At 38.6% G+C, this 13193-nt stretch overlaps 1 protein-coding gene across 1 annotated transcript in view; it reads right to left on the reverse strand.

The window, feature by feature from the left end:
• Positions 1 to 2308: 2308 nt before the first annotated feature.
• LOC142152688 (olfactory receptor 6N1-like) overlaps positions 2309 to 13193 on the reverse strand; it is a 42438-nt gene continuing 31553 nt past the window's right edge. The window contains exon 3 of the mRNA XM_075209635.1: positions 2309 to 3250. Within this exon, the coding sequence (XP_075065736.1) occupies positions 2309 to 3250 (942 nt within the window). The remainder of the gene's footprint in view (positions 3251 to 13193) is intronic.

Genomic DNA, 13193 nt, shown 5'->3' on the forward strand with positions numbered 1-13193 from the left:
CATTTTTATCAAAAATAACTATTTTATTAACAGGTAACATTAATTGCTTAAGATTTTTTTTTCTGTGCATTCTTTTGATATTTTATATTGCACATGGGTATTATATGTATCCTGCAGTGCCTGGTATGGTAGAGCAGAGTAAAACTACACCCATAGTCAACACCACACATATTGTTAGATCCATTCCTTGTTTTCTTTGGAAGTACAGAGAGACGATTTATGAGTGGTTTATAACAAATGTATGATGTATGTCCTAATGACTCAGGCCCTGCATATCTGAATCTATTCAACATTAATTGGTGGAGCTCATATCTCTCTGTCAGCTCAGAATCTGTCATCTGTATTGCTACCCAAAATGGATGCAGGCCCTTTTCTGAAGGACTTTATAACTATGCTGATGGCTTATGAAACTATGTGAACATGCATCATTAACTGGGCTGAATTTCTGCTCCACTCATTATGCAAATACCCTGACAATGATTTCAAAACTTCTCTCGTTGTACATGGATCATCAGAGAAAGATTAATTATTGGACAGTGACATAACGGACGTCAAGGACTTGATCTCTACCTAGCCCTACAGCATCAGAAATATTGTGGAAGATGCTTTCAGAAGAGTTTCTTACTCTGTTATCCAAGTGATCCATATAACTATTTTGCCTGATGAGTTTTATTATGTTCAGCACCTGTGGGCCATACACAGTAATACATTTCCTAAATTCTACAGGCTTGATTGTCTCCAAACAAGTGCCTGCAATGAACCTCACAAGTTGCCCAGTTACACTAAACCAAAATAATATATAAATAATAAATAGAGGTGCAAACAGTGAGGCAGTGCCCCGAAAGGGGGGCTAGGTGTTTATTATTTTTAAAGTTTGGATTGATGTCAATTAAAGCACTTTCATTGTTCAAGTCTGAGTTAAAGGTTATTTTTGCACCTACTCACTATATTACTGACAATGGCTGCCACCTGAGCTAGTTCCCTTAGTTCGGCCCATAGTGCTTGCAAGGAGATTATTGAGATTCTTTTATAGGCTGGCTGCATATCACTGAACCGAAAACTGCAAAACAACTCTGCAAGTTCCCTATTGTGATGTCATTTACCTACTTTTGCATAAGGGCATTTACTTTCTGCTAAAGTGCATGGATCTAGTCATGATGGCAGTATCTGCAGGACCATCAAAGTTTGCCCCAGGTGATAGTATCGCAGAGACTATTCTGCAAATGAATGACTCACTGTAAGTAAAGAGCAATTGATACTCAAACTTTATTTCCTTGAGGCAAAGCATTTTCTGCAGATTCCAACAAGGAACATTTCACAAAAGAAATTGCATTCAGATCATATTTGTTCCATTAATACATAATCAGCAAAAAAGACCTACAACAATGTGCTGATGTCTTTCACTCATTTTGTACGAAGCTGTAAAAGACTTTTACAAAGGGAAAATTAAATACGTTTCTTGGCTCATGATTTTTGCATGTATCAAATTTACTACAATCATTTACAGCTTTCATAAGCCTTATCTGTTCTTATTACATTGGCAAAAACATATGGTTGTATTTTTTTAACTGAAATTGGTTTTACTTAATATTATTAAATTTTATCTGTTATTATAATATTTTTTTTTAATTATTTTTCATTTTATACTATATTATTTTGCTTTAGCTTTTTTACTTCATGTTCATTTTTTCTCATTTCGTATAGTGTTCCAGGAGAACCCTCTAAAATGTTTTAACTGTTCCCATCGACACATTCACTTTTACATACTGCTCCCTTTCTATGTCATGGTTTGTATAAAAAAGATACTGCTTTTGTGTGAAAAGAATTTCTCATTTTTAAGGCAGTGTTTATAAAACATCTTTTGGGAAACATATTGAAGCAAGCACAATATTGGTCACAGGTAATGTACATGGAGTTTATTTGGTGAATGTTGTCAAATGACTAATAATTCAACACCATATCTCTGCTATCTTGTGCCAGAGCCACTTAGGATATTTGAGAAAATTTGAAGCAAAAATAAAATTATGTGCCATGGCATGTTGTTCACTTCGTTAACCTCTGCTTGATCTGTAGGCGAAGTCTAATATATATATATATATATATATTGTACATTGTACTATGAATATTAAAAAAATTAAACCTCATTTTCATTTCAAGCTTATAATGAAGGTAAAGAACCTTTCTATCCTGGGAACAAACAAACAAACAATGCCATGGTGAAGAGAGATTATTGATTTTATTAACTTGTTATATTTGCCAAATATTTAATTGTATAAAACAGATAAACATGTATTTCTTAACTGTAAATTTAGAAAAATTTGCTTATAAGTCTCTTCATTGCGTTTTTAACCTCTATGTTCCTCAAGCTGTAAATTAAAGGGTTCAACATTGGAGAAAAAACTATGTACAGAAGAGACAAAGCTTTGGCTCCTCCAAGTGTATCAATAGATTTTATTCTGATATAAGTTATAGTACCTGATCCATAGAATAAACTTACAGATGTAAGATGGGAACCACATGTAGAAAATACTTTGCTACGCCCAGCTGCTGAACGGATTTTAAAGATGACTTTAAAGATAGATACATAAGATACAAGTATAAGTAAGAAAGGTAAAGGAATAACCACAAAACCTAAAACAAGAATAGAAATGTTAGTAGCAAAGGTGTTAGCACAGGCCAGCCTCATCACTGGAAGTATATCACAGAAGAAATGGTCAACAATGTTGGGGCCACAGTATGGCAAGTGAATGACCAGCACAACATTGGTCAAAGGTAGAAACATCCCACCTAGGAATGATGCCAGTGAAAGCTGTAAACACTTTGTTTTGGTCATAATAGTTACGTAATTAAGAGGATGACAAATGGCCACAAAACGATCATATGCCATGAACGCAAGAATTAAGCATTCTGTTGCACCAAGGAAACAAAAGAAATAAAGTTGAAGAGCACATCCAATAAAAGAAATAGTTTTGTCTATGTGCAAGAAATCTCTGAGCATTCGAGGAACTGTTGTTGAGACATAGAAGATCTCAGTGAAAGATAAATTTATAAGGAACAAGTACATGGGTGTGTGAAGCTGTGATTCCAATGTAATTGTCAGAATAATTATTACGTTTCCTGCCAATGTAAATAGATATATTAGTAGAAAAAAGCTGTAAAGATATGGCTGCAAGTCAGAAGAGAGGCCCACAAGAATGAACTCAGTCACTTGTGATTCATTTCTTTTAGGTATGAGTAGTGATTTCCATTCCTATAAAAAAATACAGAAGTACAAAATTAAATATGGCATTTAAAAGTCAAACTATAATTTACAGATTTAATAAGGTTGAGAAAAGAAAGGGGTCCATCGACTTCAACTTTTCAAAAATTGATCCAGAATACAGCAAAACCCCCAGTGTGACATTTTTCAATTTAGCCTCACAGGGTAAAAAAAAATGACTCCCTGAACTTACAAATGATCTTTGGATACATTTTCTGTATCAATTATTTTCTGTATTAATCAACCCCATAATATCATTTAATAATTATGAATACACATTTTATTTCTGGTAAAAATCATCCTAATCCAAACCATTTTGAATTCACACTTAAACGAAACAGTCCTTTCTATGCTCACGGTGAGATCATTCTTCATCCAATTATAATTGATAACCTCTTGCCTTTTATATGGTGCTTGGTATGAATAGTTTGTTAGAAAAACCTGCATATTGACTTCAAATACATATTATTCATATTAATTAGGTCATAAAAAATGTTTTTTTAATAGTGTAAACAAAGTTATTATAACTTGTCTGTATAATCTAACCTTTCCATTTCCTGTATTAAAAGGGTTTGCGTCTCAAGTTCTCATTTGTTCCTTTTATTCCTAAATCCTTTTTCATATTGATTTTCCCCACTTGTTTTCCAAATGATGTCTTTAATTAAGTTCTGGCCCCCACTTATCTGGCAGCACATTCTTCCTTGATTGTTCTACAGGAATTGTCTGTAAAGGCTACTGTTTGTGATGTAATGTTCACATCTATTCTGTGCAAATCTGGTTCATAGTAGCATTCTCTCATGACCTCTGATGAAACCGCCCAGTTGAGAGGCGGAGAAACGCATCAGGCTGACGTGGAAGAGTCTGGATACACCCACTTTTTTGGATTTCCGTGTATACACGGATAGGAGGATTCAAATACAAGAGAGCGATAAGGAGAATTTTGTTCCAGCAAGTTATTCTACTGGTATAGTGTGGATCTATGTGACTTTTTGCTGCACTCAATGTGCTAGGAGCGTGGGAGCTTCATTGGTCGGATCATCTTACCCACAGCTGGTTATGCTTAATCGCTTCTCATTCTGAAGGAGGAGTTGCTCTCCAAGTGACTACGATTTGTTTACACTCTCAGTTGGTCATTATCTATTGGCCGCCATTGATTAATCATATACTCTTTGTCTATATATGTACATATTTTCAGAGCTTTATTAGTATTGAAGGTGTTTCATTATCCGGCTCGATCCACCGATATAATTATATTTTAATGTTTGAATATTTTTATATGTCTTAATAAATCAGATATATTTTATACACCAGCACTGCCACTTATATATCTTTTTTTTGTTCATAGTAACATTGGCTATTTTGTCTGTTGGCTGATTCTGCCACACAGCATTTGGATCATGAGTTTGATTCCCAACCATGGCCTTATCTGTGTGGAGTTTGTATGTTCTCCCTGTGGGTTCCCTCCAGGTGCTCCGTTTTCCTCCCTGGCTGCTGACAAAATTAACACTAGTATGTGTGTTAAGGAATTTAAACTGTAAGTTCCAATAGGACAGGGACTGATGTGGATGTCAAATATTTTCTATACAGCGCTGTGGAAGTTGTGGTGCTGTATAAATAAATGGTGAGGATGATAGTAATTTATAATCTATTGTAGTTAGATAGATTTGTGTTGGGTTTTTCCAATTGTACAAGTTTACTATAACTTCACATCTGTATCTTCCCTAATTAGACCAAGACCCATTGTTTCTATACTTGTCATTACTTAATATAGGTGTCAGTAAAACAATAATTGATATTGAGGCTTCCTAATACAATAAGATATTTAATAAAAGAAGATGAACAGACTGATGTGTGATAGTTAAAAGTGAAGAAAACATAGGGTTCTTTGCACCAGTCACCACCTTATTATATTAGGAAGCCTCAATATCAATTATTTTTTTACTGTCAGTTAGTTACAGCAAATTATAAAATGTATGAAAAAGAAGCCCCCCTCCCCCCACATAAAAATCTTAAACCCTTCAGACAAAGCATGGGTTTTGTAGATATGAGTTAAACACATAAAATTATGGACGGTGTAGCCCATGTTAGCAGTTCAAATGAAAGTGATTCTCTAACATTCTTTTTATCACATAGTGACAAGGAGCATTCTTTATTCAGCCACATTTTTGCAAATTTTGAGTACAATAAGTCAGTTTGTAGAAGTAAAATTGTTATTAAGTATCAGTGTCTGTTTGCAGCAGTGTGAGTATGATCATAATGAGAACAAAGTAACATAGTGTAATACCCATACTCAGTGGAATAATGATGATGATGAACATGTACTCTTGTTTAATGCTTAAAGATGGTCAGATGAGGATTCACAATTGTCAGTAAGCTTTAAGCCTGTATCTGGTATAGACAAAAAAAGGTTAAATGTGCTCAGACATAGAGTGAAATACAATTTAATGGTTGTAAATGTCTAACATCAGTGAGCAATGTAAAACAATATACTGTATGTTTGCTGATTCTGGTGACGTCGCTTTATTAAGTGCCCCAACTCAACACATTTTCCTTCTTCTTCTATGTTTTACCCTGTGCAATGAATTATACTGTAATGTGAGGGTGAATCCACCTTAATCAATTTATCTACATAAATGGAAAGTATAGCGAATCATAAGAATATACAAAGTGGTGAATGATTCACTTGGTAGGGTGTGAGATTTAAATATATTAACTGATATATTAATTGATTTTGTGAGCTCTGTCTCACTACTTTACACAGCAGCACAAGTTGTCTAAAAGTCATACTACCAAGTGCCTTGATAACCAATTACTGCATCATTTTCAACAATATTATATAAATCTAATTGATTAAATTGCATCTTTTAGTAAAAGTAGTGATTTGAGCAGGAGAGGTAGTTGGAGAACACTAATGTGGATTTCCTAACAGATACCTTCAGTAGGGATGATGCCACCATAGGATGGTCAGAGCATCTACTGGAATTAAAAAATGTGATGTTTAAACAAACCCAAAACCTATTGAAATAAAACTTTGCTTAATACTTATCTAAAACAAAACATTATACCAAGGGGTCTTTGACCTAAGCTATATTCAGCCTTTTAATTGGCAAATGAAGTACCTAGAAAAGGGTGGGAACATTCACTGACGCTCTAATGAACTCATGAACATCTTAATTAAACATGATAGTCTTCTTTTAAACAGAAATGCATTAGAATTAGTTCAACTTGGTGAGAAACTGAAGAAATATGAAGGGTTAGACCTATTCCTGAAATCCTATGAGAAATTTAAAAGTTAATTGGATCAATTTGAAAGATCTGTAAAAGATAAAAAGCGTAATAAGTTCACACGTGATAGGAATGATTATATCCAGAACAGAATATTTAAATGGAATATACAAAAATCTAGGAAATCCACTTTAACATACAGTACCTCAGATGTTAAATCCTCATAAGGGGAGGTTTCAGACACATCACTCAATAATAGGGATATCCAGGGGCGGATTGGGAACTTAAAGTGGCCCTGGAAAAAATTATTGAAGTGGCCTCACGTCGGCGGGACCAAAATAACTGTAGGTGGGACCAACACAAAAGTAGGCGGGATTTAGAACTACAGGAATTTGGTTGTAGTAACATTTAGGAAAACCTAGATGTGATGACTTTACACACAGTGGGTCATCTCTAAAGCCATGCAGGGCAAATGTATAGTATACTATAGGCAGCCCCCTCTTAGTATAGTATAGTATAGGTAGCCCCCCAATAGTATAGTATAGGTAGCCCCCCTTAGTATAGTATAGTATACTATGCCCCCTCACTTACCTTCAGTTGCTCTGAGCAGCGTCTCTTCTCACATCAGGTAGACAGGAAGTGAAGTCAGACTTCCTGTCTGTCGAACAGCACTGTGGGAGCCTAGCAACTGCCTGTTGCTGCCCACTGAACACCAATATTTTAGATTGCTTTCCTGTACGTGCCTCCCCCGCCGCATCTAAACGCGCCCCCCCGGGAAAATCTGAAATGGCCTCCAGGTGGCCTCGTTAGGCATCGGCCTACCGGGAAACTTCCCTGTAAGGTCTATGGCCAATCTGCCCCTGGGGATATCTCCTGCTCAAGTAGGGATTTCTTGGGAAGAGGTCTAAAGAATCTTGATGGAGGAGGTAGAACAAGTTCAAACCGATGTAAGGGGGAAAGCATAAGTTTAAGGACACGAAAAAAACAAACAAATAAAGGGACATAGGGCATAGTAACTGTTTAATTGGTATCCATAATGGACGTCATAATAGGGGTGTTTCTTCAGCATAAAGGACCGATCTTAGCATCCCCGCGGTTTGACCTAATAAAGCCCATTAGCGAATCCGCTACAAACGATTAGCCACGCTAAAATGCTTGCTCCTACAAACCACTATATTCAAACCATGAATTCTTCAGCTAAATAGGGATAATATCTTAAAATGATTAATCCAACCACACTATATGTCTGAGACTGGCCATTTATATTGTATGAATGTAGAATGACTATAACACTATAACACTATAACTGCGGACTTGTTACTAACTGTGAGATAAATTAGATCATAGATATTCAATAATCTATATGATCTTGACAAACATTTTTTCTGAAGTAGCATTTACTAAAACACAGTTATGACATGAAACAGATTGAGTTGGAGATAATTAATACATGTGGAATTAAGATAGGCAAAGAGATATTAAAAGGAGGAAAAAATTCCCTTATAATTAATCACTACAATACATTCAAGCAGCAGCGTGGTTAGCAGTGTAAAACTGCTATTTAAACAGTTAGACAAACATTATCATGTTATTCTACATCACCAATTTTAAATATTTCGCTAATCATGGTCATTCAGTAATTCAAATTAAAGATTTTTTTTACATGTTTACCAATAAAAATTTAATTAATTTTTAAATAAGACTATTATTCATTGAGTGTCCCAATTCAACACATTTTCCTTCTTCTTTTATGTTTTGTCCTGTATGACATAGTCTATATAACAATATACCAGATAGTAATATGGTTGCTAGTTCTCAACTGCATACAGCCTTACAAATAAACACTATGTAAGTTCCAAGTTGAAGAAATAATATCAACACATTATGTAAAATGCCAGTCACTATTGCAAGCTGTAAATCCTTCTCACTGGTCTTCCTGACTCCCACCTATTCCCCCTTCAAACCTTCCAGTATGCGGTGGATAGGCTCATCTTCTTTGCTGTTGCTCCTCTTCCACTCCTCCTCTCCATAGACCCATTCAATTGCTCCCTATACATTCCATAAATAATTTCAAGCACCTCACTCTCTTACAAAGCCCTTGCCAACACATCTCCCTCATACATCTTTGACCTCATCTCGAGTCACACCCTCACCCAATCACTCCGCTCTGCATCTGAACTATGTTTCTACTCACCTCTCATTACCATCTCCCACTCCAGCCTCCAAATCTTCTCCTGTGCTGTCCCCCACCAATGGAACTCCTTAACCTGCTTCACCCAACTCTGACCCAACCTACAATCCTTCAAACACTCCCTAAAAATTCACCTCTGTATGGTCACCTATCCGGCATCTTGTTGACAATCTTGTCCAAGTCTGTGGGTATATGTGGGTCATCTTTTAAAAAAAAATATTACAACTGATTGTACAATACACATTTAAAAACTACAATATATGTGTCTTGGGTGGATTTTAAATCTCTAAATGATCATCTAGGAACATACTCAGCAATCTTGAAGTCCATTCCCATATACTACAATAGACTGGCTAAGTTCCAGTATAAGTGCAAAGGATTTAGGAATTTTATTTGCATTCAAATAGTGCAAAAAATAATTTTTTTTGGATGGGGGGGTGGAAGTAAAACTATTGCTGGGTGTTAAACAAAATATTGGAATTATTTATGCATGTATTGTGATCTGAACTTTACCTCTGGGGGATAGTGGTGTGGTTAGGGGGTCTCTCACTGATGTCTATTTGGCCCACATCCTGCACCAACTGATAATCTATGCAGGCCTGTCCCCCAAGCATCCCTGCGGTGGTCTCTGAGGTGATGCATAAAGTCCTGCCACTGCGTGCAATGTTTAAAGTTAAAATCTCACAAACACTCACTGTCCCGGGAGGGAAGATGCAGATTTTCTGGAAATGGAGTCCACGGTCATTTGTGGTGTTTCCCTATCATCCCGTAGGTTATACAGGTGGGCATAGTATTTTTCAAAAAAAATTGCAGTATGGGCAGGGTTGTAAGTTTAATGCTCTGTGATTCATTAAGCACCTTGATTTTGTTCCTCACCTGCTAATACCGATAGAGTAGAATTTTTGGCATAGTCTAGTTAATGCGGTACACATCTTTAGGATGTAAGCTCTTATGAGCAGGGCCCTCCTCCCTCCTGTCTCTCTACCTTCTCTTCTGCTCCAACTTCAATATACTTGCTTTGCCCAGAGCCGCTGAAGTCTTGGTATTACTCGTTTATTGTTCTGCACTGTTATCATCATCATCATCATCATTTATTTATATAGCGCCACTAATTCCGCTGTACAGAGAACTCATTCACATCAGTTCCTGCCCCATTGGAGCTTACAGTCTAAATTCCCTAATATAGACACACACTCACACAGACAAAGAGGGAGATAGACAGACAGGGAGACAGACAGACAGACTAGGGTCAATATTTGATAGCAGCCAATTAACCTAGCAGTATGTTTTTGGAGTGTGGGAGGAAACCGGAGCACCCGGAGGAAACCCATGCAAACACAGGGAGAACATACAAACTCCACACAGATAAGGCCATGGTCGGGAATCAAACTCATGACCCCAGTGCTGTGAGGTAGAAGTGCTAACCACTAGGCCACTGTGCTGCCACTGTACTGTTATTTTCCCTGTACTGTCCATTGTTTGTACTGTGTACGGCACTGCGGAAACCTTGTGGCGCCTTATAAAGAAATGATAATAATAATAATAATAATAATAATAATACACATGCGGTACAGAAAAATACCATTTAATTGATTCCACACAGAAATCAGCTACTTTTGAAGAGCGTTTAAGGGTCACCTTTAGTTTTGGGTTTCCACGCAAGTTTGTTGAGATTCAAGGTCTAATTGAGTTTGGGGGTACAACTTTTTCAGTCAGGCACCAATTTGGATAGTTTTACCTCTAAGAATGGCCTCTAAGGCATACCAGTATCTAAAGACTGAAGTGTCCTCTAGATGTTTTGTTTTGGTATGTAACGTTAAAGTTTCTGAGAGGGCCAGTTTAGGCTCCAAAGAGGATAAAAAGTAATTCTGCATTCATGGCGTGGATGGGGGGGGGGGAGGCTTAGCCTGGTTAAGGTTCCATGACCATTGCAAGGTGTCATGACCAGACCAGGTTATAAGGAGAATATTTACATAACATGTTTGTTGAAAGGTGCAATTATCAGAGAGCATGAGGTCTATTTTGTGAATAAGAATTATGAACAGTCAAGCAGTATGTGTATTCTGTTAGGGTCCTGTGATATATTCCCTCTGCAGTACCTCTGTCTTAACAGAGGTGCTGTTCTTATGGACTTTTAAACTATTTGCACCACACCTGCAGGAGTTAACCTCCTTCTCTGACTATCACCTACACCTGTCCTTATATACCCACCCCAAAGATTGCACATTGCTGGTCATTGTTAATGGTTCTTGATCCCGTGTTTTGGATTGTCTGCTACCAGTGTCTGTTCTCATACATCCCTGGCTCCACCTGCTAGCGCTGTTCCTGCATTCTCACAGCATCAGTAGTCAGTCTGTCTTGTTTCATCCACATTTGTAAGTGTTACCCAGTATTAGTCTGTTCCTTTCTACCCAGACACACCCAGATTGTGTTTATTTATGGTCTACAATAACTGGACAGTGTTTTATTTTATCTTGTGTGGCGAAATGGGCAATTTGCAATGTAAGTGTTAAATGGGAGACTGTTGTTTTTTTAGGAGTCTGCAGGCATATGCACAAGTTCACAGTGGTGCACATGGGTGTGACAAATTACTGGTTTATTTAGTGCTGGGGAGGAAGCATAAATAGCTGGTTTTGTGTATTGGGTGGGGCAACCAATGCAAAATAGTGGCCGGTGTCTTGTGAGGAAACTGGATGTTTCATCAGAAGCAGGGTTGCAAGAAATTGTAAAATACTTTTGTTTATTTAACTGCTAGAACTACAACTCATGCTGACTGTACCTTCCTGACACGCTGACTGTACCTTCCTGAGCCCACATGGACGTGCCGTGTGGACTCTCCACTGGGGCTTAACCTAGGCTCCTGATTCTAGTGGTGTAGCCCCAGCACTGCTCCATTTCCCTGCCTCCACTTACCTGCTTCTGCTCACCGCTGCCTCCAGTAGCCTCGCATCCAGCTGAGCTCCCTCCGGCGATCTCTCTGGTAATTATCTTCTACTCGAGCCCCCCGGCTCTGGCCTAGCTGTCCTTCATCCGCTCCTCAGTCTCCAGCATCTCTTGGCCTGGCTCTAACCACTCCCGGAGGGCTCCTTCTGTCTGACATTTCCTCACGACCTCATCTCCTTGGGACGGTCTCCTAGTGACCTCTGCTTCCTGGTCTCCCGCCTGCCATCTCCTCGGGACGCCTGCTGCCTGTCTCCTGCCTGCCATCTCCTCGGGACGGTCTCCTGGTGTCCTCTGCTGCCTGGTCTCCCGCCTGTTATCTCCTCGGGACTCCCACTGCCTGTCTTCCGCCTGCCATCTCCTCGGGACGGTCTCCTGGTGTCCCCTGCTGCCTGTCTCCCGCCTGCCTTCTCCTCGGGACATCTGCTGCCTGGTCTCCAGCCGCCTGAACTCCTGCTTCTGGTCACCCGCAGCCTGGACTCCCGCCGCCTGGTCTGCTTCCCTGGACATCTGCTGCTGACTCCCACCTGGAACCTGGGCCTCCGCTGCCCTGCAACCCTCATGAACTCCTGCCTCACTTGTTCCTGATCTGAACCTGTTCCTGGGACTGTCTCCGTGACCCACCGTAACTCCACACCTGTTCCTGAACTCTGGTCCCTCCGGTCTGCTCCCGCGACTACCTGTGGACTACCCTGATCTCTGGACTCCCTGGACTTTCCTGTTCCTCCTGGTATAGGCTCTCTGCGGCCATCCATTACATTTACTACCATGTGTTTTTCATTTTAAAATTTACTTTAAGTTCTTTTAACTTATTTTTCTTCAATTTAATTTTATATTATTGTAGTGTATTTTACCTTATGTTTCATTTTAAAATTTACCTTAGTTCTTTTAACTTATTTTTCTTAAATTAAATTTTATATTATTGTAGTGTATTTTACCTTATTTTTCATTTTAAATTTACCTTAAGTTATTTTAATTAATTTTACTTCAATTTAATTTTAACTTATTGTAGTGTATTCTACCTTAATTGTATTTGCACTTTAATTAATTTATCTCCATTTTATTTTATATGTATTTTACCTTAATTGTATTTTCACTTTAAATTATTTATCTCCATTTTATTTTATCTTTACGGCACTTTAAACTGTGTTTGCCACTGCCTTTTTTTCCTGCTCCACTTCATTGTTCTCTGCAGTCCTTCCTTTGTTCTTGTGTTACTCTGCTTTGTCAGCCCATATCTAACTTGACCACTCTGGCCCACTTCTGGCCCCCGTTGCTGCCTTCACCTCGGCGCTAATTGCCCTTACCCTCTTCTTGCCCCTTCTCTCATTCCCAGTCCCCCCTGTCTCTCACCATGCTGCCCGCTTCTTTCCTATACCCATCCTCTCCCCTAGCCCCTTTCTCCCGCCTAACTCTCACTGCCCCACCCCTCACCCTCCCCCTCGCTCCATCAACCCTGATAATCTCATCCGCATCTCCCCTCTTCCCTCCCTCCCTTTCTCTTGTGCCCTCTGGAACTCCAGGTCCATCTGCAACAAACTTTCCTCCATCCATTACCTCTTCATCTCCAACTCTCTT

This window comes from Mixophyes fleayi, chromosome 1 (assembly GCF_038048845.1).
Source record: "Mixophyes fleayi isolate aMixFle1 chromosome 1, aMixFle1.hap1, whole genome shotgun sequence".
In the NCBI taxonomy this organism is placed as follows: domain Eukaryota; kingdom Metazoa; phylum Chordata; class Amphibia; order Anura; family Limnodynastidae; genus Mixophyes; species Mixophyes fleayi.